The following is a 26185-nucleotide window of genomic DNA, read 5'->3' as shown; positions in this document are numbered from 1 at the left end:
ATATTAATTAGGTATGTCCCAATACCATTTTTTTTGGGAACGAGTACGAGTGGCGATTCTTCCTTTTTGGCTCTCGCCTATACCGATACCTGTTTTTATTTTGTCTGAATTCCATAACAGCAGTTTATTTCAATTTCATCATCAAAATGGGTTTTACACTGCAAAAAAATTACTTTCTTACCCAGCATTTTGGTCTTATTTTCTAGTAAAAAAAATACCTAAACATCCTTAAAAGAAAAAATTACTTGAGAAGCAAAATAGCATAAAATATTATATATATATATATATATATATATATATATATATATATATATATATATATATATATATATATTATTTGCCAATGGGGTAAAAAACTAAAACTTGTTTTCCCTTTAATTTGAGTTTTTTTTTTTTGGCAAAATTTTTTTTGTTTTTTTTTGTTTTTAATAAGCATAAATGTCACTAAATTGTGTCAGATTTATCTGAAAACAAGACAGAATGTCTTCTCAAGTAAATTTGTCTTGTTTTAACAATGTTTAGATATTTTTTTTTTTTTTACCGGAAAACAAGACAAAAATACACGGTAAGAAATATATTTTTTCCAGTGTAATTAAATAAATTAATTTAAACTCTAATCAAATGAAAATAGACAAATTTATTTCAACATAAAATTTTATTGTTAAGCTTTTATTCAGAACCTCACAGCACAATCCAAAATACAACATAGGAGTTATTTTTGTCAAATAAAGTGCTGCGTAACAGAGCGTCACATATGTGTGATATTGCTTAAATATCATACAATTACTATTTATTATTATTAATACAAGTAGTAGCACAATGAATATTACATAACTATACAGTAGTCATATATTCCTGTCTTTTTTTTTTTATTTAAATTGAACTTTTATTTTGGCAGAAGCTTTTATTTTGAAGTGCTTTCTGTTTTTGTGTTTTTGATGGTAGCTTCTCATCTTTGGAGAAGCAGGTCTCCACGTGACCCAATGTGATTATAGAACCGCAAAAGGCTGCTATTTAATGAAATATGTAGTCTGTATGTGCCTTGTGCTACAAAGTGAATTTGCGCTCTATTCGCTGTCATCTGCTACAAACGTGCAATGCTCATTATGGTGTTTTAAGTGTATGAGCCAGTGAGCTCACATTTGAAGTGTGCAGCACATGCAAACTATATTTATCTCATTAAACCGCAGCCTTTGCGGTTAAACGATCACACTAGGACATGGTTTCAATTTGTGCATTGAATGTTTACGTAATGACATTTGCACGTCAGATTGGAGCATTTTTACGAGTATAAGTACATGAGTGCGGGACATCCCTAGTATGAATCATTGTTTGTTGCTTTGCATGTGTAAATGTTTGATTGAAGAAGTTTCTACCTCCTATCTATCTAAGAACACAAAGCATAAATGACTTTCCTATCCGTCACCGCTGTCGTTCTTCTGTTGCCTGAAAGACACGCTCATATTTTTCAGGTCAAATGTGACCTCTGCCAACTCTTCTTGCAGGTGAACGTGGCGTGTCCTACATAAAGGCTGTATTCTGCACACTGATCCCTGTTTAAACAGTATCTCCACTCCTACACTTTCAGAAAGGGCATGAGACTTTTTCTTATATATTCACTATTGTGTCCGCTTTCATCTGTCGCCAAACAGAGTAACAAATGAAAGGCGCCCCACCCTTTCTGGTCACCTGATGTACGTCTGTTTGTAATGAGAGCTTTGTGAAACGTGTTTTACAGAGGCGTGCTTGATTAATGTCGGAAGTATTCTGTAGTTCATTGGTTCTCATCTGGAGGGTCACAAGTCTGTTTTGATTGGGTTGCGGACAGCAGGGAAAAGAACAATGCAGATTGCAAATAATAAAATGCAATTGTGTAGTCATGCATATCATGATGTAAAATAAGTAGGCTTAACCACTTTTAAAGGGTAGGTGATGTTGTCCAATGTAAAATCGGAAACCTTTTTTGGAGTCGTTTTAAACGGATTGGGGTTGTCCCTTAAGCAATGCTCCTGATTGGTTGGTTGGAGTGAACACTGGGATGCTGAAACTTGCCAAGACCTAAGCAAATATGCCCCCACAGCACCTTAATGTGACCTTTGACCCTGACACCAATCAGTTTCTCCAGTCGACCAGAGAGGTTTTTATCTCTCGTGCATCAGCAGCCAATCCGCTTTTAGCTTTCAAGAGCCGAGTGATGTAGAAAGTGACGGACGGGGTGATTATGTCATTATGGATTCCTCGCAAAACCTGAGGTCATTTTAAAATGGTGTGAGGTTTGGGGTGACATCATCCACAATTTGTGAATATACAGTTCGGTTACTTATTGTAAAAAGTGTTGTATTTTAAGCCTGGCTAAAAATGACATTATGCGTGCTGTATCATATTAATGTATTTTGTAAAGATTCTTAAATGTTTCTTAAACTAATCTAATTATTGACGTATGACAGTATGGTCTAGAGAGAACACATTGCTTAAAAGCATAAAATGCTTCATGCAAATTAAATATGCTGCCTCTTTTGACGGTGGTTTACTAACAATTTCTGGACGCCAATTCATCATCACTGATCATGACTAATATTTCTTTCATCAAAAATGGTTGACAACAAACAGATTAGACTGTTGGCGTATATGTTTCTTGTACAGCCACCAGACGCCAAAACGTTGCCATGTTTATTGCCATATCAACCATTGCAGTTTCAAAAGTAATGTTGCGTTCTTTTCGGAATAACCGTAATTACGAGATTCCAACTTGTGAAAAACGTTGTTGTAAACTCGAAATTTTATGAAAGCTCAGACTTTACCATTATGTCATCATGTACGCTGCAAAAAATAATTTTCTTACCAAGTATACTGATTTATTTTCTGGTGAAAACACCCAGAAATCCTTAAAACAAGAATAAATGACGAAGCAGAATAGTGTAAGATAATAAGTCTTGTTTTCAGGAAAATCTAACAAAATTTGGTGGGGTTTATACCTGAGACAAGAAAAAACTATTTGCCAATGGGGTAAGTAAAAGAAACTTGTTTTACCTTTGAATCAAGTTTTTAATTGATTTCTAATTGGAAAATAGTTGTTTTTATAAGCATAAATGTTACGAAATTGTGTTAGATTTCTCTGAAAACAAGATAAAATATGTCATTTTGCTTCTGAAGTAAATTAATCTTGTTTTAACAATATTTTTACTGGAAACAAGTAAAAAAAAGAGCCCAATATGGCAACAGTCTCGACGTATAAAGGTAGTTTAAAATCATATTTACAGTATTTCATATGCACTGTTACCTGGAGCACTTTCTTTGTTATTTTTTAGTTTATGTATTTATTTATTTTTGAATTTCTCCCCTTTTTTCTCCAATTTGGAATGCCCAATTCCCAATGCGCTCTAAGTCCTCGTGGTGGCGTAGTGACTCGCCTCAATCCGGGTGGCGGAGGACGAATCTCAGTTGTCTCCGCGTCTGAGACCGTCAATCTGCGCATCTTATCACGTGGCTTGTTGAGCACGTTACCGTGGAGATGTAGTGCGTGTGGAGGCTTCACTCTATTCTCTGCGTCATCCATGCACAACTCACCACACGCCCCACAGAGAGCGAGAACCACATTATAACGACCACGAGGAGGTTACCCCATGTGACTCTACCCTCCCTAGCAACCAGGCCAATTTGGTTGCTTAGGAGACCTGGCTGGAGTCACTCAGCACGCCCTGGATTCGAACTCGCGACTCCATGGGGTGATAGTCAGCGTCTTTACTTGCTGAGCTACCCAGGCCCCCGACTTTCTTTATTCATAAACATTGTGCAAGAACATATAGAGGTGAATTAAAGAATTAATAATGATTAAATATTTTGCTGTCATCAACAACAAAACCACACAAGAATTTGTTTTTGGCACATTGAATGAAGCCATAGAAACAATTTCTCAGTCCGAGGACGTAACAGTTCAGAGTAGAATCTCCAAAATGTCATCTTGTAATTACAGTAATTTTGACATGACATGAACGCTGCGTTACTCATGTATTCATACAAAGAACGAGAATTTAGGGGATTCACTCTTGCATTTGAATGCGGTTGTCACCCCCAAAACTTTGCAGTGTGTATTTGGCTAATGTGTATCAGGGAACTTTAGTTGCAATAAATCAATTTCCATACAACAATTAAGAAATACATTTTTGGTGGGGCCTGGGTATCTCAGCGAGTACTGACGCTGACTAGCACCCCTGGAGTCGTGAGTTTGAATCCAGGGTGTGCTGAGTGACACCGGCCAGATCTCCTAAGCAACCAAATTGGCCCGGTTGCTAGGGAGGGTAGAGTCACATGGGGTAACCTCCTCGTGGTCGTGATTAGTGGTTCTCGCTCTCAATGGGGCGTGTGGTGAGTTGTGTGTGGATCGTGGAGAGTAGCATGAGCCTCCACACGCTGCGAGTCTCCACGGTGTCATGCACAACGAGTCACGTGATAAGATGCACAGATTGACGGTCTCAGAAGTGGAGGCAACTGAGACTTGTCCTCCGCCACCCGGATTGAGGTGAGTAACCGTGCCGCCACGAGGACCTACTAAGTAGTGGGAATTAGGCATTCCAAATTGGGAGAAAAAGGGGAGAAAAGGGGGAGAAAAAAAATACATTTTAGTTAGTTGGCACTGAATTCCAGGTACTGTTGTATCTTTTACCCAGGTACATGTCAAATATGCTGAATTCTTTGGCATTGACGTTATCAGTCAATCAAGAAACCACCTTTCCATTGACGCTTCAGACAGCCCGGGACAAATCCCTTGAAAATGATGAGGAATGTTGAAACATACGGACCTGCTCGCGCTCTTTCAATCATCTTTATTGGTTAAGGGAAAAATTACCCGAGCCAGTGCAGCTGCCAAACCTGTCAGCGTCAGAAAGAGAGACTTGATGCATCATGGGACAGGGAGACATTCTTGAGGCACTCATTTGTTGGTGTCAAGTGTGTTTTAAGAAGGCTCATGGTTTTTATTTAATAAAAGACAGAAATGTGTTAATAGAACAGACCTGGACTGCTGCTCCATGTTACTCAACACAAACTCTTGCAGCTGTGACATCGAAGGAAAGACACGAATGAGCTGCCTCGCTGTCTACTGCCTTCATAGGAGGCTAACTTCTTGGTGATGTTTTTAGACGCTGTGCGAGACACCTTCTCGAGAAACCTGTGTTATGTTTATGCGTTTCACTGCATTTAGCTTTATCACAAGAACACTGTTGATCTGAACGGCCCCTAAGCAGTGCATTTTAAAATGCATTGTCAAGTTGAAAGGAAATTATGTCTTTTAACTTTGAATATGATTCGAATTTTGATAATATTGGAGTGAAAATTTCAAATTTAGCCCTTCTGTTTTATAACAGAACAAGTGGTTTGTTAAATATCTCTCCTGCTCTCTTTTTCTTCCATTGTTATTATTTTTACATTTGGACAACCGTTTTTAAGTCAACTGACTCTTCCTTCCTCTTTCATTTCTCTCTTTTATTTTGGTTTTGGTTTTAAATAATATCTCTAAAATTATTTGTGCAATCATTTTAAAGGAATAGTTCACTCAAACAAGAAAATAATGTTATCATTTACGCAGTGTTTCTTTTGTCGAATCACTGAGCTGCTATTTTTCACACAGTTGGAGATTTTCTGCTTATTTCATGTCAAATCAAACAAAATGTTTGATTTTGTAAATTTCTCTGAAGAAAGATAAATGATGATGAAAGCCAAAATATTAAATACCATGGATCAATATTTACAGAGTAATCCATTATTTTGTAGATTGGGGTCAAATGACATATTTCGCCCTTGATTTTAGAGCAAAACTACAGGTAAAAAAAATACACTTAGGAAGGTGTCAGTGTCATTATTTTATTTGTACACAGAGATAAGTAGATCTATTACTCAAATCAGTTGAGTTCAGTACTTCTTGTTGTATTAATAGCCAATGGTGAGAGTCCAAAAATGGGAAAAAGCACTTTTTTGTGTAGTGTTTTCCAAAGTTGGCATGCCTATAACTCTAGAAGTATTAAAGATATCTTAATATCCTTTTAGATTCTGGTTCAGAATAAACTTTCCTTTGTGTATCTTCATTTTTAAGGCCCTATAAGGTTAAATCCCAGAGATACGGGGCTCTCAATGTGGCTCCATGCATACATTGTTCAATTTTACACTGTGCCTAAGCAGCCAATACGGGCTTCTACTACAGAACGGGGTGGGTTTGTTTTGATTGGTGTGTTTGTGTCTGTCTGTCTGCACACCTGGACGAACTGGACGCGAGCCAGGGGACAGACAGGAAATGAGACCAGAAAAGACGGGATGAATTGAGAAGGGCTGAATGACAGATCAGCGCATTGTTCAGGCAGAAACATCTCGCACACATGAAAAGAGCGCGGCCTTGGTTTGTCATGTGCCATTTACTCTATGGGTTGCTTAACATTTCCAGTGCTTTTATAAGCTGTCATACCTCTGAAATACCAGTGTTTTGTTACCTGAAACAGAAGTTGTTTGTCAATGGGATAAGTTACGCCCATTAAGATGCATGCTTAAATAACATCAGCAAAACTACAGTATGTTGGGCCAAGCAAGCCTACTTTGAAGATAAAATATAAGATTGTTTGACTTGCTACATGATTACCATACTTGGTAATAATACGGTAATAAAAACAAAGAGTTGATGTTTACAGTCTTTTTATTGGTAGTTTACCTCGTGTCTGGTCAGATATATTTGGCCTTCTGAAGTTAAACGCCACCTCACAGCTACAACCATTTGAAACTTTTCCATTTTTTCCCTGTTATGCATCTTTTATTATTGGTTTTTCTAATGCTAGAAGCCTGTAAGTGTCACTGCAGTGACTGACAGAATCGGAATGTGGATTGTCGAGTACATATTCGTCAGGCATGTAAAACATCCTTCACTGAAGATCGCGGGTCTCTTGTGAACTGTAAACAAGATTATCGTAAGATAAACACATTTCACGCAGTAGTTCTTGCCTGTCAAATGTCCAGTTGTTCTGGGCCTGTGTTTAAATGACTGCAGCTCTTTGTCAGCATGAATAATTCTGCTATTGTTTGTTAGCTGAATGCAGTGTGTGGTAACAGTTATTGTATAAAATAGCTGTTGAATATTTCATTGACACAAACGTTGGACGGCTTCGGCAGAAGTGAAAGCGGATGACGTAAAAATATCAAATTATTTATTTAACGTTGTTGATGATAAGTATAGAAATGAATAAAATACCATTTAAATATGCAGATGGCGGCCAAAAGTTTGGAATAATGTGCAGATTTTGCAGTTTCGGAAGGAAATTGGTACTTTAATTCACCAAAGTGGCATTTAACCGATTACACAGTATAGTCAGGACATTACTGATGTGAAAAAACAGCACCATCACTATTTGAAAAAAGTCATTTTTGATCAAATCTAGACAGCAGCCATCACTCCAACACCTTATCCTTGAGTAATCATGCTAAATTGATCATTTGTTACTAGAAAATCACTTGTCATTATATCAAACACAGCTGAAAGATATTTGGTTCATTAAACGAAGCTTAACATTGTCTTTGTGTTTGTTTTTGAGTTGCCCCAGTATGCAATGGACTGGCATGTCTTAAGGTCAATATTAGGTCAAAAATGGCAAAAAAGAAACAGCTTGGGGGGCCTGGGTAGCTCAGTGAGTATTGATGCTGACTATCACACCTGGAGTCATGTGTTCGAATCCAGGGCGTGCTGAGTGACTCCAGCCAGGTCTCCTTAGCAACCGAATTGGCCCGGTTGCTAGGGAGGGTAGAGTCACATGGGGTAACCTCCTCGTGGTCACTATAATGTGGTACTCACTCTCGGTGGAGCGCGTTGTGTGTTGTGCGTGGATGCTGCGGAGAATAGCATTGGCCTCCACGTGTGCTACGTCTCCGTGGTAACGTGCTCAACAAGCCACGTGATGCACGGATTGACGGTCTCAGACGCGGAGGCAACTGAGATTCGTCCTCTGCTAGCCGGATTGAGGTGAGTCACTACACCACCACGAGGACTTAGAGCACATTGGGAATTGGTGAGAAAATGGGAGAAACAAAAAGAAACGGCTTTCTCTAGAAACTCTTCAGTCAATCATTGTTTTGAGGAATGAAGACTATACAATGCTTGAAACTGCCAAAAAACTGAAGATTTCATACAAAGGTGTACACTACAGTCTTCAAAGACAAAGAACAACTGACTCTAACAAGGACAGAAAGAGATGTGGAAGACCAGATGTACAACTAAACAAGAGGATAAGTACATCAGAGTCTCTAGTTTGAGAAATAGACGCCTCACATGTCCTCAGCTGACAGCTTCATTGAATTCTACCCGCTCAACACCAGTTTCATGTACAACAGTAAAGAGAAGACTCAGGGGTGCAGGCCTTATGGGAAGAATTGCAAAGAAAAAGCCACTTTTGAAACAGAAAAAGAAAAGGTTCGAGTGGGCAAAGAAACACAGACATTGGACAACAGGTAATTGGAAAAGAGTGTTATGGATCTTAACCCCATTGAGCTTTTGTGGGATCAGCTAGACTGTAAGGTGCGTGAGAAGTGCCCGACAAGACAGACACATCTATGGCAAGTGCTACAGGAAGTGTGGGGTGAAATGTCACCTGAGTATCTGGACAAACTGACAGCTAGAATAACAAGGATCTGCAAAGCTGTCATTGCTGCACGTGGAGGATTTTATGATGAGAACTCTTTGAAGTAGTTCTGACATTTTTTTTCTAATTGTAATAGTCATTTTTCACATCATTAATGACCTGACTATACATTGTGATCAGTTGAATCCCACTTTGGTGAATAAAAGTAAAAATGTATTTGCATAAGAGCAAAATCTGTACATTATTCCAAACTTTTGGCCACCAGTATATATACTGTATATTCAAATATATACTGTAAGCAGTTTGAAAGTGTAGGGAAAGTACTCGATTACGTCATTCACAGTCCATCATGGGAGTGGGTGGAGCTGCAGAGCTCTTTTGATGCACTTTGCTCACCGATATTCTCTGATTGTTCAGAGTTCCCTCGTGTCCTGGAAAACCTGGAATTTTGCAATGCAGTTTTTCAGTCATGGAAAATAAGAAAAAATACCTCTATGTCCTGGAATATATTTGAGTATAATAGAACTGTTTGACTGTGTTGCCAACAAGGTTTTTGTTACATGTTCTAAAACATGGTAACAATTGGGACTCCAATTTGGGATTTTCCAAAATTGCTGTTAACCTCAAAAACATTTGACGGTCGGACCAAAACTGATTTTTTGGAAAACAAATTCACACCTTTAGTTGGTAGCGTGGTAATTCGGCCTTCACACCTCAAGATGTGAATTAATGTTCAATAACTCAACAATCGGCGTGTGCTTATACCACGGTTACCACATGTAGTATGTGGAAAACACGGAATCTAGTCATAAAAATGGCTTTAGCAACAAAACACAGAATGTCATGGAATATGACATATTTGGACAAAAATGATATGTCCTAGTGTGATAATTAAAGATGACAGAGCAGAGCACTATGAAGTGTGCAGCACATACAGACTATGTATTTATTTAAATCAAAGCTTTATGGGGATTAATAAGATTAATAATCACACTGGGCCATGTAACGAACTGCTTATCTGAAGGTGAGAAACTACCATCGGAAACACACAGAAACATCAAAATAAAAGCACAGTTTAAATGGACGCATGTGTATTTGCTTAAATATTACACTTGCTGGGCACATAAAAAATGTTGCCTTGAAAAGTTGAACAGAAGCATATACCATCGATTAACAACCTCAGAGCTCACGGTAGGTTTGTCTTTAAAAGACAATAGAAAAAATATTGGGATTTTTACTTCCAGAGCAAGACTGTTGCGCTCAATTGTTGTGGTATCATCTATTTCAGATAAACCCGCCCCTAAACGACAGTTACAAACATATAGTGGTTGGTCGCTTTACGTGTCAGTCAGACTGTCTCTTCCTGTCTATGTGGGCGGTTCTTGGCCAGAACAAGCTGCAAACTGGACCCAACTTTATGCTGATTGTCAAAGGCCTGACTAAACAAGACTAACATCATAGGATCTTGTGTGTTTGCATGTTGGAATTTATGAATTCGGACAGGAAGCACCTTCTGAGATATGTGTTTTCTAATTCTTTCTCTCTCTTCACAGGTGGAATGTCGTGAGACCATCCTGTGAGTCTTGCATTGGCGCTGCGTCTCGTGCTGATGGGAGCTGCTGCACCATCATGAGTTGCCATGACGCTGGAGGGCGTCGTCGTTTCGAGGACTCGGAGTTCACCTTGCGCGTGTACCCCGGCGCGCTGTCAGAGGGCACCATCTACTGCCCCATCACTGCTCGAAAGGTCACCTCGGCCGCTGAGGTCATCGAGCAGGTCATCGCAAGGCTGCAGTTGGATCGTGCAAGGTTGTACGTGCTCGCAGAGGTGAAGGAATTCGGCGGGGAAGAATGGATACTGAACCCGGGAGACTCTCCGGTACAGCGCATGATGCTGTGGCCGCGTATGGCGCTGGAAAACCGGCTAGGTGGCGAAGACTACCGCTTCCTTTTGCGAGAAAAGAACGTGGATGGATCGATCCACTACGGAAGTCTGCAGATGTGGTTGCGAGTTACGGAGGAGAGGCGACGGATGATCGAACGTGGTCTACTCCCGCAGCCTCCCGCCGGACAACACGTTGCCGATCTTTGCGCACTCCCGGACTTGAACGAGCTAACTTTGCTCGAGAATCTTCGTGGACGTTTTCGGCAAGAGAAAATCTATACGTACGTTGGCGGGATTCTAATAGTCGTCAATCCGTTCAAGTTCCTGCCCATTTACAATCCCAAATACGTGAAAATGTACGATAATCACCAGCTGGGGAAGTTGGAGCCGCATATTTATGCGGTGGCAGACGTGGCGTACCACACCATGCTCCAGAGGGAGAGGAACCAGTGCATTGTGATATCTGGAGAGAGCGGATCAGGAAAGACCCAGAGCACCAACTTTCTGATTCATCACCTGACGGCGCTCAGCCAGAAGGGCTTCGCTAGCGGCGTAGAGCAGATCATACTTGGAGCAGGACCTGTACTGGAGGTAAGACTTGGATGGATGGATGAATGGAAGGGTGTATGTCATATTTGTTTTTAAGGTTGTTTAACCCTTTAAGCTCGGAAGGGAAAGCCTGCGAGAACATTTATTGTCTAAATCTTAATAAAAAATCATATTGTTTGAAAGTGTAGAAGCTCTACTTTCCAAAGCATGTAGGCATTATGACCAAAACTGAACAAGTGCTTTGAAATTCACAGACAGATCAGAAGTGTTTCGTTTTGATACTTTATTAAAAAAAAAAAAAAATTGCACTATTGCAATCAGTAAAAACATCAAACTCATCAAATAGTCATGTGTCATATGTTGTTGGAAAGCTCTCAAAGAGTAGAATACAACCAGCCTATTTGTTTTACTCACAGACAAAAATATAGCGAATACTAGCTAAGTATATGTCTTTGACAAATATGTTGGTGTTGCTTTTATGCCGTGCTTTAATTTATAACTTAACGAAACATAAACGGAACATAAAATAACACAATGTTTCAAACCAGCCCACACACAAGATAATCAGATGTATAGATCATTAGATAATCCACATGAAGCACAATGGCCACCAGGAGATGGCGCCAAATACATGACACAGACTCAATGGTGACTCAAATGGCACAGAATGAAACTCATTCTGTGAAATCTCATTACTAAAATCATGTCTGCATGCTATACAAACCTTTAGTCATTGTTGTGTTTGAATGTGTAATTAGTTCTTATGTACAATTATTATGTTTTATTTGTTTGGAGAGGCTTTTGGACACTATGATAAATAATTTTTGTAGTGCTATAACTTTTGATTACTTTGTCGTATCAACACAGAATTGTTCTCAGATACAGTTGACATGATTGGGAACAAAACAAATGTTTTTTGGAGCCACCTTATTTACACATGTCAAATAAGAAAAAAAAAAAAAAGTAAATTTTTGGCTAATTTTTTTTGAGAGTCTCAGAATGTATCATAATCTATATCATTAAATTTTTTTTGTTTTCTTTACAATGATACCAAACACTTGACCCTCCATTTTTTTTTTTTTTTTTTGTCGAGTTATAAGCCTTTAATGTTGGGTATGCCACTGAAATAGGAAATCTTCAGAGCGCAAATGGTTAATGAAAACTTCAATTCGCACAAGTATTCTGACCTATTTGACTTGTGCAAAAAAGAGAGCATATTTTCTTGTCTTACCCTGAAATTCAACTCGACCCAGTGATCTGTCTTAGTCTTATTTTCTTTGTCTTCTCTTCTCTCATGTCGGAGCTTCACTCTCTTCTGCCCTCAGGCTGATAATGAGACTGTATTATCTGCCTCTCTCTGATTATGGTACTTTGTCAATCTGAAAACTGAGACTTGCATACATTCACCCACAGAGCATTTAGGTTCAGCTCTCTCTCTCTCTCTCTCTCTCTCTCTCTCTCTCTCTCTCTATATATATATAAAAATACGGTAACACATTTGAATCCAGATGTTGTATGGCTACTCATTAGTGTGTACGCAGTAGAATCAGGTCACCAAAAGTGAAAGTTCTGTCATCATTTTCTCAATTCACTTTTGTAATGTGGCGTGTTTTCAAGTGAAACAGGATATTGATTGGATGGTGAAAAGTGTCTCTATTTGACAGTTGGTTAAAAAATGAGTGCTTGATGATGTCAGCCAAAAGAGAGAGTCGTTTCATAGGCCGAGCAAGTTTTGACAGAAGATTACGAAGACAAACATTTTTTATTTAATTTTTATTATATTGGAACCAAATGATTTTCTTGACTTTTGGTTGAAGACTTTTTCGTTAAAGACTCTCGAACGAGCATTCTTTCGCATGTGTATGCGGAACATAATTATAAAATACTCTGTCAGTGTTTCCTACATTTCTGTTCAGTGGCTACAGCGCGAAACATACTGCGCAACAAGTGTAGCATGATTCTTGAATAAATGACTTGCATAGAGATGTTCAGGTTGTAGTCCAAAACCCCCGAAGACAACTAGCATTTTCAAACCATCGGTTCCCTCAGGAATTTCATACGGGTTTTTAGAGAAGGGATATTCAAATTAAGACTAAAATAAGAGACTTTCACATTTTGTTCTAGAAGAGAAATGACACACAGCCAATTCTCAAACGTTAATTTTGCAGCTACTGTGTTTATTTTAAATGCATGTTGCTATCACAATGCTAATAAAGGACTACAACTACCATCAGCATGTGAACTACGTGCTTTAAGAAATGGATGACTGTTGTAGTCCTTATTTAGCAATGGTTTAGCAAAATGCATTTTTAAAAGACACAACGGCTTCAAAATCCATAATTAAGGTATGACTGTGTGTCATTTATTATCTTGAACAAAACGTTAAAGTCTCTGAGTAATTTTTACCACAGCTCTTTTTATCCCTACTATTGTGTTCGGTCATTTTTTCACCCGGAAGAGGTAGATAATAATTTTTAAATACCACATAGTTTTTAGTACTGGAACCAAACTTTGGGACTTTGTCAAGACTATCAAAATACACATAATATGTTTTTTTTTTTCATATTTTTAAATAAAACCGTTTAAGAGATATAGCCATTTAAAACAAATTGTTACATCTTTTGCATTCGTGGGTCAGTTTTGACCCGGGCATCAATTGTGGCTTTACACATGATATTATGTAGATTTGTTTTTTTTCACTTACATTAAGCCTCTTTCCCATACTCTCTCACACACTCTCACTGGGACTGCACACACACAAACATGCACACAGACATACGCACATACATGCACACACACATGCACACACACCAACACCACACACATGCACATTACTGTTCAAAACAGACATGACAGATGTAACAAACATAACAAATAAACTAAATCAAAGGTACTACTGTCTAAAGGGGGTGTGGCCAGAGCAAAACTTCGTCTAAATACGTCTTGAAAGAGGAAATTGTCCATATTTTACTCTGCAGCCATCTTTGCTTAAAAACATAGTGAAGAAATATTAATGTTGTATACTTGAGTTGTACAGTTGTTTAGTTAATATGTTGCTTTAATAACGTTTGACCACCAAGTTGTATCGAGCAGTTATGAGTAATAGGAAATTCATTCAAATGAATAGTAATTCTCACATTAGATGTTAATACAAATTGTGTATTATGTTATATTTAGATGAAACTTCACAGAAGTGTTTATAAAAAAGATGTCTTCACATGTATCACACTGGTTTTGCTGTAGTTACTGTATATTTTGAAATGTCAAAGAATTTCTTCATTTTATTATTTAAAATAAAAAATAGCATATATAATAACTTTTACATTTGTCAGTTAACATGCCAAAAATATCAATCTTTTTACATGTATGAACAGTTAAGAACCTATTAATGACTTACAATATAGTTTTAGATGAAAACCATCGGGTTATGAATGATTTATAAGCTTGAATTCCACCGGGTCAAAATTGACCCGCGAGTGCAAAAGGTGTTATGCAGATTCTGAACGCAATAGGAGGATTAAACTCAGTAATTTGAAAAAGTCCTATTGTTTAAACCCATAGGAAGTTCATGAGGGAACCCAAGGCGAATACGCCATCCAGGTTTGCCTACAAAATTGTAAATATTTGGTACAGACTGCTGTAGGCATTACACTATATAACAGTATAAGGACGGGCAAGGAGGAGGCAGGAACCGGCTGAACAGTCAACATAAGGTTTAATGATAAAAATGAACTTAAAACAACCTAAAAAAAAAATGGCGCCACCGGCTCCCCTTTATCTCACTCTCCCGCTGATCAGCTGATTCAGCGCCGGCTGTGCATCATCACGGCCCGGCCACGCCCTCCTCCTCGTCACATAAAGAGAAATAAAAGTATTGTGAATGGAATCGGAATCGTTTAGAGGAGTCAGAATTGGAGCTAGATTCCCATCCCAAATGTGCACTAATGAATCACTTACAAAAACACAAAGAATGTGTTTTCACAAAGTAAATATGGTCAATTTTGATTTCATATTGACTTGAAGATGTGCAGCCTGTGGTTTGTTTATTCGAGCACAGAAACAGAAACTTTCAGTCTTTGTGCAGCTATTTCTCAACACAGATGGGAACAGTTTTGTTTGTGTTTGTGATGTCACTGTACGCTCTTAGGCGTTGTGTGTGTGTGTGTGTGTGTGTGTGTGTGTGTAGATATTTTATCACATACCAGACGGTTGCTGTAACCAGGATTATTCTTGTCTTGCCAAAAGCGGACGGTATTTGTCGGGCATGCATGCCGAAGATGCCAGTCTCAGATTTAACACAGATATGAGTGTTCGGTCAAATCTGAACAAGTAGAAACGCAACGCCAACACAAATTCCACACACACCTGCTGTGACAGCCGCATTTATCAGAGGTCTTGAACAGGCTGTAAGATTACAGATGATCATTCTTTTGAAACCATGACTGTGTAATTAGCCTATAATGCTAAATTTACCAGTTAAGTATCAGTATTGCAGGACCTAGCACCTAGCAACCACCCAGAACCCCCGAGCATCATAGCGCACCACTCAATCTTCTACTCTCTACTTCCTCAGGAACTTAAAACCCACATGATGTCATCTTTATTAAGCTGATTAGTACACTTCCTATGCTAATATACCCTGTGTTTGTTATTGTGTAGAGCTGATGCACTCTCCTGTTGACCGAGTTTAAAACGCACTGATATTTCACTCTTCAGAGGACATTGTGCCTGTAGACACACACACATCAGATTAGATTACCGTTTCATCATATTGTAGTTGCCATACAGGCATGTTAGTCATCATGTGAACTAGCTACTGTTGCCCATGGCCAAATAACAACACAGACACACGTTTGTTTCACTATATTAGTAACGACATTCTCAAAAATGTGGCCTTGACAAACAAAACCGAAACTGTGCATGCTGTGACATGGCTACAAAAACTATATCTCTATTTTTCTATTTGTTTACGATGTTTGATATATATCACGATAATTATGTATTTGCTTGGAAATGGTTTTATTTATTTATTTTTATAAGAGGAACTGTTATTTCTAGCAAACAGCCAAGTCAGTTCAAAATAATTAATGCATGAAGTAACTAATGCATTTTTTGTTCCTGGGTAGTAAGTGTTATTTCCTAATTGCTTATGCCTCAAAAGTATAGAAAATGGCTATTATTCCCCACAAACTTTGCTTTTGTGACCAGTACAGTGATATTTTGAAATTTACCCATTTTCAAGTGAGAAAACGGGCGAATTTGTGTCTTTTCGTTCACATAAAGCCAGAAAAAAACAACATATGAATCCAGATTAACATGTATTTATACTAAAGTAATACCAAAATGACTACAAAAGATTTAGAAGTGAGTCGTTTTTCGAGATTTACGATTATACTGTAAATCACTTTCATGAATCAGCCCCCAAATGTAGTCTCCCATCATGTTCTCGTTATACTGTCCTTGGTAGTGGCGTTCAAAGTCCAGTATATCCTGATGGAAGTGCTCGCCTTCGAGTACGCTCCCATGTTCTCCTTGAATTTATCAAGATGAGCATCAAGGATATGGACTTTGAGGGATTTCAGAGGTGGAGCTGAGGAGAGAAACTCATACTACCCCAACCAAAAACACCTCAAAGACTTGATTAGAGATCTTGGTCTCACCAAGTCCAATGCTGAGCTTTTGACGTCTAGTCTCAAGCAGTGGAACTTGTTGGATGAAAGTGTGCAAGTGGCAGATCAGAGGAAGCGTTACCAATCTTTTTCCAGCTTCTTTACCCGTCCAGATGGGCTCTGCTTCTGCCAAAATGTGACCAGTCTGTTCGAGGCAATCGGAATCGCCTGTAACCAGAATGAGTGGCGTCTCTTCGTTGACAGCTCATCCAGGAGCCTCAAAGCCGTGCTGCTCCATAATGGTAACAAGTACCCGTCTCTTCCCCTGGCTCACTCGGTGCACCTCAAAGAGGATTACAACAGCATCAAGACCTTGCTGGACACCTTGAAGTATGATGAGTACAGCTGGGAGGTCATAGGAGACTTCAGAATGATGGCATTCCTGATGGGTCTCCAAGGCGGTTTTACCAAGTTTCCCTGCTATCTTTGCCTTTGGGACAACAGGGACACCAAGGCGCACTACCACAGACGGGACTGGCCACAGCGGACCGAGTTCTCTGTGGGGAGGAACAATGTCAAGTGGGAGCCACTGGTGGACCCCCGGAAGGTGCTGCACATCAAATTGGGCCTTATGAACAATTTGTCAGAGCTCTAGATAAGGAGTCGGCTGCCTTCAAGTACCTTCAAGACTTAAGCTGTCTAAGGCAAAGGTCAAAGCCGGTGTCTTCGTCAGACCACAGATAAAGAAGGATTTTGGATTCATATGTTGTTTTTTTCTGACTTTATGTGAACGAAAAGACACAAATTCACCCGTTTTCTCATTGGAAAATAGGTACATTTCAAAATATCACTGTCCTGGACACAAAAGCAAAGTTTGTGGGGAATAATAGCCATTTTCTATACTTTTGAGGCATAAGCAATTAGGAAATAACACTTACTACCCAGGAACAAAAATTGTGTTACATAGTGTTATTGTCCTGCATCAAGCAAAGAAAACAACTAAGATTGCTGAAATCACTGGAATTGGGTTAAGAACTGTCCAACGCATTATTAAAACCTGGAAGGATAGTGGTGAACCGTCAGCTTCACGGAAGAAATGTGGTCAGAAAAAAAATCTTGAATGATCGTGATCAGAGATCACTAAAACGCTTGATGAAGTCACATGGTAAAAAATCGACAGTAGAACTCACGGCTGTGTTCAATAGTGAAAGTAAGAGGATTTCCACACACACAATGTGACGAGAACTTACAGGACTGGGACTAAACAGCTGTGTGCCACTTGTTAGTGAGACTAATCGGAAAAAATGACTTCAGTTTGCTAGTGAGACTAAAGATTGGACTGTGGGGCAATGGAAAAAGGTCATGTGGTCTGATGAGTTACCCTATTCCAAAGCGATGGGCATGTCAGGGTAAGATGGGAAGCACATGATGCACCCGTCATGCATAGTGCCAACTGTACACGCCTCTGGTGGCAGTGTTATGATGTAGGGTTGCTTCAATTGGGCAGGTCAAGGCTCAGCAACGTTATGCACCAATAAAATGAAGTCACCAACAATTGCACATTGCACCAACAATCATCCATGCGATTATCTAATCAGCCAATCGTGTGGCAGCATTGCAGTGCATAAAATCATGCAGATACGGGTCAGGAGCTTCAGTTAATGTTCACATCAACCGTCAGAATGGGGAAAAATGTGATCTCAGTGATTTAGAGCGTGGCATGATTGTTGGTGCCAGACGGGCTGGTTTGAGTATTTCTGAATGCTATTCTGAGATGCGGGTTGGTGCTGTTTTGGCAGCACGAGGAGGACCTACACAATATTAAACGGGTGGTTTTAATGTTGTGGCTGATCGGTGTATATAATAATCACATATCATATAATCATTTCCCAATTCTGATGTTATTTTGATTAACTGCAGCCCGGAAGGATCTTCAAATTCTTTTTAGGAAACATAGTGGCCAAATAAAAAGCGCATTAAAATCATCACGGTATTCACAATATTGCATCATTTCATATAGCCAGCAAAATTATTGCGATTATGTCAAGAATATTCAATATATCGCCCAGCCCTGCTGGGCACGTGCGCACACCTTTCGCTTATCTCCCTTGACTCTGTCATCTAACAGGCCATTTAATGCTGATTTAATTAGAAATCATCCGATTCCATTAAAGTCATTTAATACAGGCCACAGTGGCATTCATGGCACTAATGTGTAAACTGAGACTAGCTGTGTGTGTGTTTATACATCAGGAATACTTGATCAACTGTTACAGGAATCACTTTGATCTTTTTCAAGCTCATCTGTTGTTTTCAGCTGTGATTCATCGATTACTTTGTATTATTCATTTACTTGGTACTTCATGGCACCCATTCTTTCTAATCAGATTCAATTCAGAGAGAAAACTGCAGAATATGATTTCTTTTGCTGCTGTAGATTCAGTAGTGAAACCGCTCCTGTCCGTCTCTTATGCATTGTTCTTGAAATGTGCTGACTCGGCAGATTTAATGTCATGGCTCATACAAAACACTATAGCAGTCACACACACTGAAGGAAGGAATATTATAAAACTCATTTGAAGTGCAGACCAGCAGCGAACTATAAAGCGTGTTTACATGGCTGATCTTGCACCAGTTGTGTTATGTAAACGCCTTAAACAGTGTTCCTTTTTCGGGATCGTGAGGTCTTCAGTATGAACTGATCGACACACATAGATGTTTGCCTAGTACTCCGATTTCACATTGCATGTAAAGACATTTACCGGCGTTCTTAACAGCTTATGCAATGTACACAATGGTTGTGTACGTGACTGTTTACGTTTTGACAAAAGTTATCGGCGTATTGATGGTATGCTGTAGCGTCCATCCGAGTTACTTATTTGATATTCTTAACATGCATTTTGTGTTTACTCAGAAAGAAATTCAAAAGAAATAGTAATACCTGTAAGAAATAATGATATGCATGAAAAAATTAGGCCGTTTTAAAATTCTAAATATTTTTATTATTATGGTAAATTGTCATTACCCCCCCAAAAAAAAAAGAAAATCTTCTGTTACTTAAATATATTTGTTTTATTTATTTAATTTTGTTTGAGATCACACAATTCAACTTCGTGGAAATTTGTTATGAAATTGAAATGCGTAAATCTAGGCCTGTTGCGATTATTAAGTAGTCGTCTGATCGCGGTTATTTGCTCCAACTGTGGTTATTTGAGATAATTGCGATTATTGTGCACTTCAAATTCCAATCACATTTTAATGCCCAAATAACAGGAATTTTAAGCGAAGATATAAATGCCATTAATGGCGCATTTGTGTGTCATTCAATTGAACTCCAAGCGTCACTAGCTCCTGTCCCGAAGAGCGCGTGAAGTGCTTCTCAAGTGCTCTGATGCTCACGCCGTTAGCTGAACTCCCCCGAAAACATCAACGAACAAATATAAACTTTGCTAGTGAACGCAAAGCGCTCCGGTTTCACTTTAAACAGTCGTGTATGGCAAATATTCCTGATCTTAGCGGGTTCATTCACACAGTGTTAATGACAGGCAGTGACGGAGGAGGAGATGCACGCTTACTCTATTTCTGTGGAGTGATAAAATGATGAAATGACATTTACTAGTTATAGTAATAAATTATTTATTATTGCATAATATATATGTGCTACTATATCAGAAGTACCATGCAAAATATTAGATTTTGTAAAACCCCCTGCATAGATGCTACAAGAGCCTGTTTGTCAAATTGTTCCATATTTAAGTTAAAATATTTCATAATGTATGATTGTCCCTTTAAATATTTATATGTACACATTTATTACACTTACTACATTACGTTACATGTTTGTTTATATGCACTTGTATGAAGTATTTACACTGATATGTTTAATAAACTCTAAAATGGTACTGTCTCTTTAAGAGAACCGGCAGCTCCACGAGCCAATGTTTACGGTTGAATCCAGCTTCTTAAACGCCAGCGTTTTATTCAGTAAAAGAAACACTGTGTTAAGTTCTTCATCACTACACAACTCAATCACCAGCGAGTGAAATCTCAACATTTACTAGCCAGTGGCTAATAACAGCCATATTTTATTCACATAGCACAAAATTTGCTCGTAAATGCGAGTGATTAACTCGCAATGTAGAGGGCTGTTATATAAATAATTACATTGTTACTAGTGAAAATATCCATTCTTAATATCAACAATTGCATTACAACTTAGCATAAATGCTAATTTTTTTTATAACGATAATTGGATTTTCTATAATGGTAATGTTAAATATCATATATCTGTAATGTGTAATGTGTGTGTAACTAGGTAAGAAGCCTTTTAAGATATCTTTAATTACTCTTCAATTTAATGATATCTGAAATACAAAATCTTACTAGTTGTAATTCAATGTTGATTTCAGGAATGGATATTATACCAACCTAGTTTGAATTGTCATGTTGACTCAGATTAGTTCTATTTCTCTTGTTTAGATGGTGTGGTGAATATCAGATTTGAATCTGAACTTCTTCACTGTTCCCTGTCTGTCTCTACAGAACATCTGTTATCTGTATCACACCCACATGTCTCTCTCTCTCTCTCTCTCTCTCTCTCTCCTCAGACATCTGTACATAGCACTCAATGTAAAACTCAATACCCTGGTTTTTGGCGGGATTGGACTGGACGAAACTCAACGTCATTTTATTTCTGTCACGTTCTACTTTGGCCTGAACTAACAGGAAGCTTGAATCTACAGGACTTCCTGTTTGAACTGTCGGGTCTGAGAATATCTTTATATTCAGGGGGAAAATAAAACTGTAGATGCTAGGACTGCACAATTATGCCAAAAATCATAATGATCTATCATTTCCCTTGGTATTGTAATTGCGATAAATCTTGATAAATAGAATTTACATAAAAAATACTTATTTTGTGTGGGGTGTATGTAAGCCATATTCTTTTTTTTTTTTTTTTTTTTTTTTTTTTTTTATTTGGAATGCCCAATTCCCAGTGCGTCCTCGTGGTGGTGTAGTGACTCGCCTCGATCCGGGTGGTGGAGGACGAATCTCAGTTGCCTCCACGTCTGAGACCGTCAATCCGCGCATCTTATCACGTGGCTTGTTGAGCGCGTTACCGTGCAGACATAGCGCGTGTGGAGGCTTCACGCTATTCTCCGCGGCATCCACGCACAATTCACCACGCGCCCCACCGAGAGCGAGAACCACATTATAGCGACCACGAGGAGGTTACCCCATGTGACTCTACCCTCCCTAGCAACCGGGCCAATTTGGTTGCTTAGGAGACCTGGCTGGATTCACTCAGCACGCCCTGGATTCAAACTCACACTCCAGGGGTGATAGTCAGCGTGTTTACTTGCTGAGCTACCCAGGCCCCCAGGGGAATTAATTATTAATGATAACTTATAAACCATTAAAGACAGACCAACGTGAGCTCCGAGGTTGTTAATCGATGTTATATGCTTCTGTTAAAGACATCAGTCCATGTTATTTCAACTTCATTTGAAAAAAATCGTGTTTAATAGCAAATTCCTGGTGAAGAACTACACTACCCATAATCCTTAAGAGAACTCCACCAATCAGAGAATTGCAGCGAACAAAGTGCGCCAAAAGAGCTCTGAAGCTCCACCCACTCCCAGAATGATGCAATCAAGTTGCTGTTTCTACATTCTCAAACTACTGATATACTTGTATATATCTGAATATTTTGCAATAAAATTATAATATATTGTTTCTGTACTTATAATCAACATGTTTAAATGAACAGTTTTATTCTTTTCCATCGCTTTTAACTCGATTACATGGGATTGTAGTTCATTCCCTCATTAAAGACGTTAAGTACACAGTCTTGTATCTTTGTCTGATTTTCAAAAGTACTTTTTTGCTTCAAATCGCTGAGACGCTGAGAGATGTGTATCAGGAGTTCAGCAGATTTCTGGCTCTTAATATCCCGCTGCGTGACGTGACTGTCGACCTCTAGACGTTGTGCAGAGCTCGCATGCAGGACACGCTCATTAAAACTCGACAGAAATGATGGATGAGCTGCATTCACCTTTTTATCAGCTCATGTTGAGTCTGTCCGTCAACAGCTGTTTCAGACTGAAGTTTGTTGGTGTATGTTTGCGTGAGAGTTGTGTGTCCTCTGTGTTTTGAAATCACAGTAGCATGCTTCAATCAATATTGCACACTTAAAAGCTTTGCAACACACCTGTATACGCACACGTCGTGCTGCTGCAGTTCTGTGCACTTCACTTGAAATCAGAATGGCGGATTTGACGAGACCTTCGGGGTCGTGTGGAGTCTTTGCTTCATGCTCCAATGAATTTGCACATGCACAAACCACGTTTGATTACTTACCTTATTATTCAGCACAACAACAACAATGTATCCCATCTAACGTGTTCAACAAACGTTGAAAAATTTTAGTTGAACCCAGCATTATCTGTTTTGACAGACGAATGAATGCTGCTAGACAGCTTGCAAAGACAGCTTGCAAAGACATGTTAAACCGTCTGTTTGTCTAGTCTCGTGTCAACAACTTTAGCCATTTATTGATGCGCATGTAGAGGACTCCAAATAGCATGGACACGTAGCCTACGGTTTACTTAATGTACTTAAGAAATGCAAGTGACATGACAAATACAGGCAGTGTTTTCGATATTGGGTGGCATGATTACTGAATGCACATGTGTTAAAAATGTATTAATCGATGATCAATAAGGTTAACCCTTGAGCGACCTTCAGGACATTTTTGTCTTTTTTTTTTATTTTGGCTGTGTTAATGCCAATGGCATAAATTTTGCCAAAGGTGTGTATTTTTGGGGGAATACATCTATAATACATCTATAATACACTGTGTACACAAAATAGTTTCACTCAGGACCTTCAGGACACAGATGTCCCCATTGAAACCCATTAAAACTGCAATATTTGATCCCAGTGTCATTAAAGCATAAAATCATGAATTATATGATATTATGCTTTCATTCTGGAGCCCTGGCTTCAAAATTTACATTTTTAATATTTTCCACCAGATGGCGCCATTTTTCTCATGTTTTGCATATGGAGCAAATACAAGCTTTTCCCCTATTCTCTGTTTGCTGTATTATAGAGCACTGCAGACCAATTGAATAAATGATGCAGCTAAAATTGTGTGTGTGTGTTGGTATGGATGTCAGAGTGTGTTTTGTGTGTGTGTATTTTAAAACGATCTCTGTCTCTCTCTCTGCTCTGTGTTGTTAGTCTTAAGGGAATGTGAGCATGTGCGATTAAGTTTCATCTGCAGAGCTGCTCAAATGAGATCAGAATTTTAGATTGCTGTGATTGATTCAGTGTCGTCATCGTCATTTGACTAGAACCGCATTGAACCACACATGGTGGAAATGGTGAGCATTTACAGCACCTAAAATATACACTTTTCATTTGTACATTCATATAAATTCTAACCTAATATCTTGATGTTGAATAAACAATGGAAATGACAAATGATCTATTCACTCCAGGGCAGTTCAAAACACAACACAACAATGATCAATATTTCCAATAGAGGCATTTAAGACCTTAACATAACTTTAACTTTATATATACAGTCGATGTGACAGTTTCCATTGTCTGTTCCTGAACAGTTCAAATATTTGATTCAGTCGCTCAAAAATGATCCTTGGTTCATCGGAGTGGGTAGCTCAGTGGTAAAATATGTTGGCTACCACCCCTGGAGTTCGCTAGCTCATTAGTTCGAATCCCAGGGCGTGCTGAGTGACTCCAGCCAGGTCTCCTAAGCAACCAAATTGGCCCGGTTGCTAGGGAGGGTAGAGTTACATGGGGTAAACTCCTCGTGGTTTGTTCTTGGTGGGGCGCGTGGTGAGTTGAGCGTGGATGCCGCGGTGGATGGCGTGAAGCCTCCACATGCGCTATGTCTCCGTGGCAACGCGCTCAACAAGCCACGTGATAAGATGCGTGGGTTGATGGTCTCAGACGCAGAGGCAACTGAGATTCATCCTCCGCCACCCGGACTGAGGCGAATCACTACACCACCACGAGGACTTAAAAGCACATTGGGAATTGGGCATTCCAAATTGGGATGAAAAAAATCATAATTTCATGTTAATGTGCATGTTGATTTTGACCGATGATGTCTCTAGAGAAAAGCAAAAAATCAAGCGATGACAAGCGATCACTGATTATACAGTATATAAAGTACACAGTTTGGCTCATACAGTATTTATTAGCCTATATGACAATGTTTACTTTAAAGTGTTTATATTGTAATACATTATACATGACTATAAGAGTGCATGTTTTGTTTCCCTCTTATATTTATTTTTCCTGGTTATTTTTTTTGCCATTTTGGCAGCATAATCAAACTTCATCTGGGATTTTATTCATTTTGGACTCTTGTAACCTCTATATCTGTACCCATCACAGTAAGGTAAGACATTAAATAAAAATCCATTTTAAAAACTATCGGCCGATTAATCGGTTATCTGCCTTTTCCACCAGCTTAGTTATTGGTATCGGCAAAATCCGATATCGGTCGACCTCTACTTAATAATACACATTCCTCGTCCTACGTTTACATGGACACCAGAAAGTGGCTTATTGTGAGAAAGCAGCGTTCCCGTTTACATGCAGCATACTCTTTACTCCCGTGTACATGCAGCTTGATCAGTTAGCAGCTTTCTCCACAGCAATGTCATTTCCCGCGACGCTTGTGTAAATAACAAACATGGAATCCGAGGAAGACTTCGCTATTTTATCCTCCGTTGCTTCACTTTATTTCAAGATATTCCAGAGTTGTCGCTGTGTTTGTTTCCTTAACTTTCCATTGCAATATGCAGTAGTGGGTTTACCTTCTTACATAAAACTCTGGGATTCCCCCAGCGCATATACGCAAACGTGAGTGGCCATCGATATTTTACATTGTTGTGAGTGAACGGGTATAGTTTATAGCATATGTGCTTTAAGCCACGTTCTCCGGGAGAAACCTAAATGTGTTAAACCGCTTTCTCTTAATCCCTTAAACAGTGCAAGGAAATCGGCGTTCTCGTTTACATGACGTTTCAGAACACCACTTTCTGCAAAAACCCTGGAATAAACTGTTTAAGCGCATGTAAGCGTGGTCAGTGAATATTCTGTTTTCAGAAATACATCATATTATGGAAGCATGTTGTGAACATTGCTTTATGTTTAAAGCATCTTATCTTGTTTTTATACAGTATTGTCTGACCTTTCTGGAATTCTTAGTCATGATGATCGTGTATGTGATGATAGCCCAAGGCGAAACTTAATGCAAAGCCTTTGTGTGCGTGCTTGTGTGTGTATTTGCATATTTGGGTGTGTGTTTGTGTACGAGTATAATTGCACTTTGTGAAGTGTTGACCTACATTGCATTAGTGTACAGTGACAAGCACCAGGACTGTGTGTGCATTTAATGCTGCTTTTAATGCAGGTTCTCTATTTTCACACTGCATAACATTTTCTTTGTGCAAAATATTTATTGAAACATGACCTAGACATTTCTTGATGGTCTTT

General features: G+C 38.9%; 1 protein-coding gene across 8 annotated transcripts in view; it reads left to right on the top strand.

The window, feature by feature from the left end:
- Positions 1 to 26185, top strand: part of myo9ab (myosin IXAb) — a 130940-nt gene that overhangs the window by 31711 nt on the left and 73044 nt on the right. For all 8 annotated transcript variants that reach the window (XR_007896254.1, XR_007896253.1, XR_007896252.1 and 5 more), the window contains exon 2: positions 10163 to 11084. Coding sequence is in view for 5 of the 8 variants with exons in the window: in XM_051689085.1 (XP_051545045.1) it covers positions 10163 to 11084 (922 nt within the window). In the remaining 3 variants the exon portion in view is untranslated. The remainder of the gene's footprint in view (positions 1 to 10162; positions 11085 to 26185) is intronic.

This window comes from Myxocyprinus asiaticus, chromosome 46, assembly GCF_019703515.2.
Source record: "Myxocyprinus asiaticus isolate MX2 ecotype Aquarium Trade chromosome 46, UBuf_Myxa_2, whole genome shotgun sequence".
Lineage (NCBI taxonomy): Eukaryota > Metazoa > Chordata > Actinopteri > Cypriniformes > Catostomidae > Myxocyprinus > Myxocyprinus asiaticus.
The sequence above is the reverse complement of the archived record's forward strand: the minus strand, read 5'-3'. Positions and strand labels throughout refer to the sequence as shown.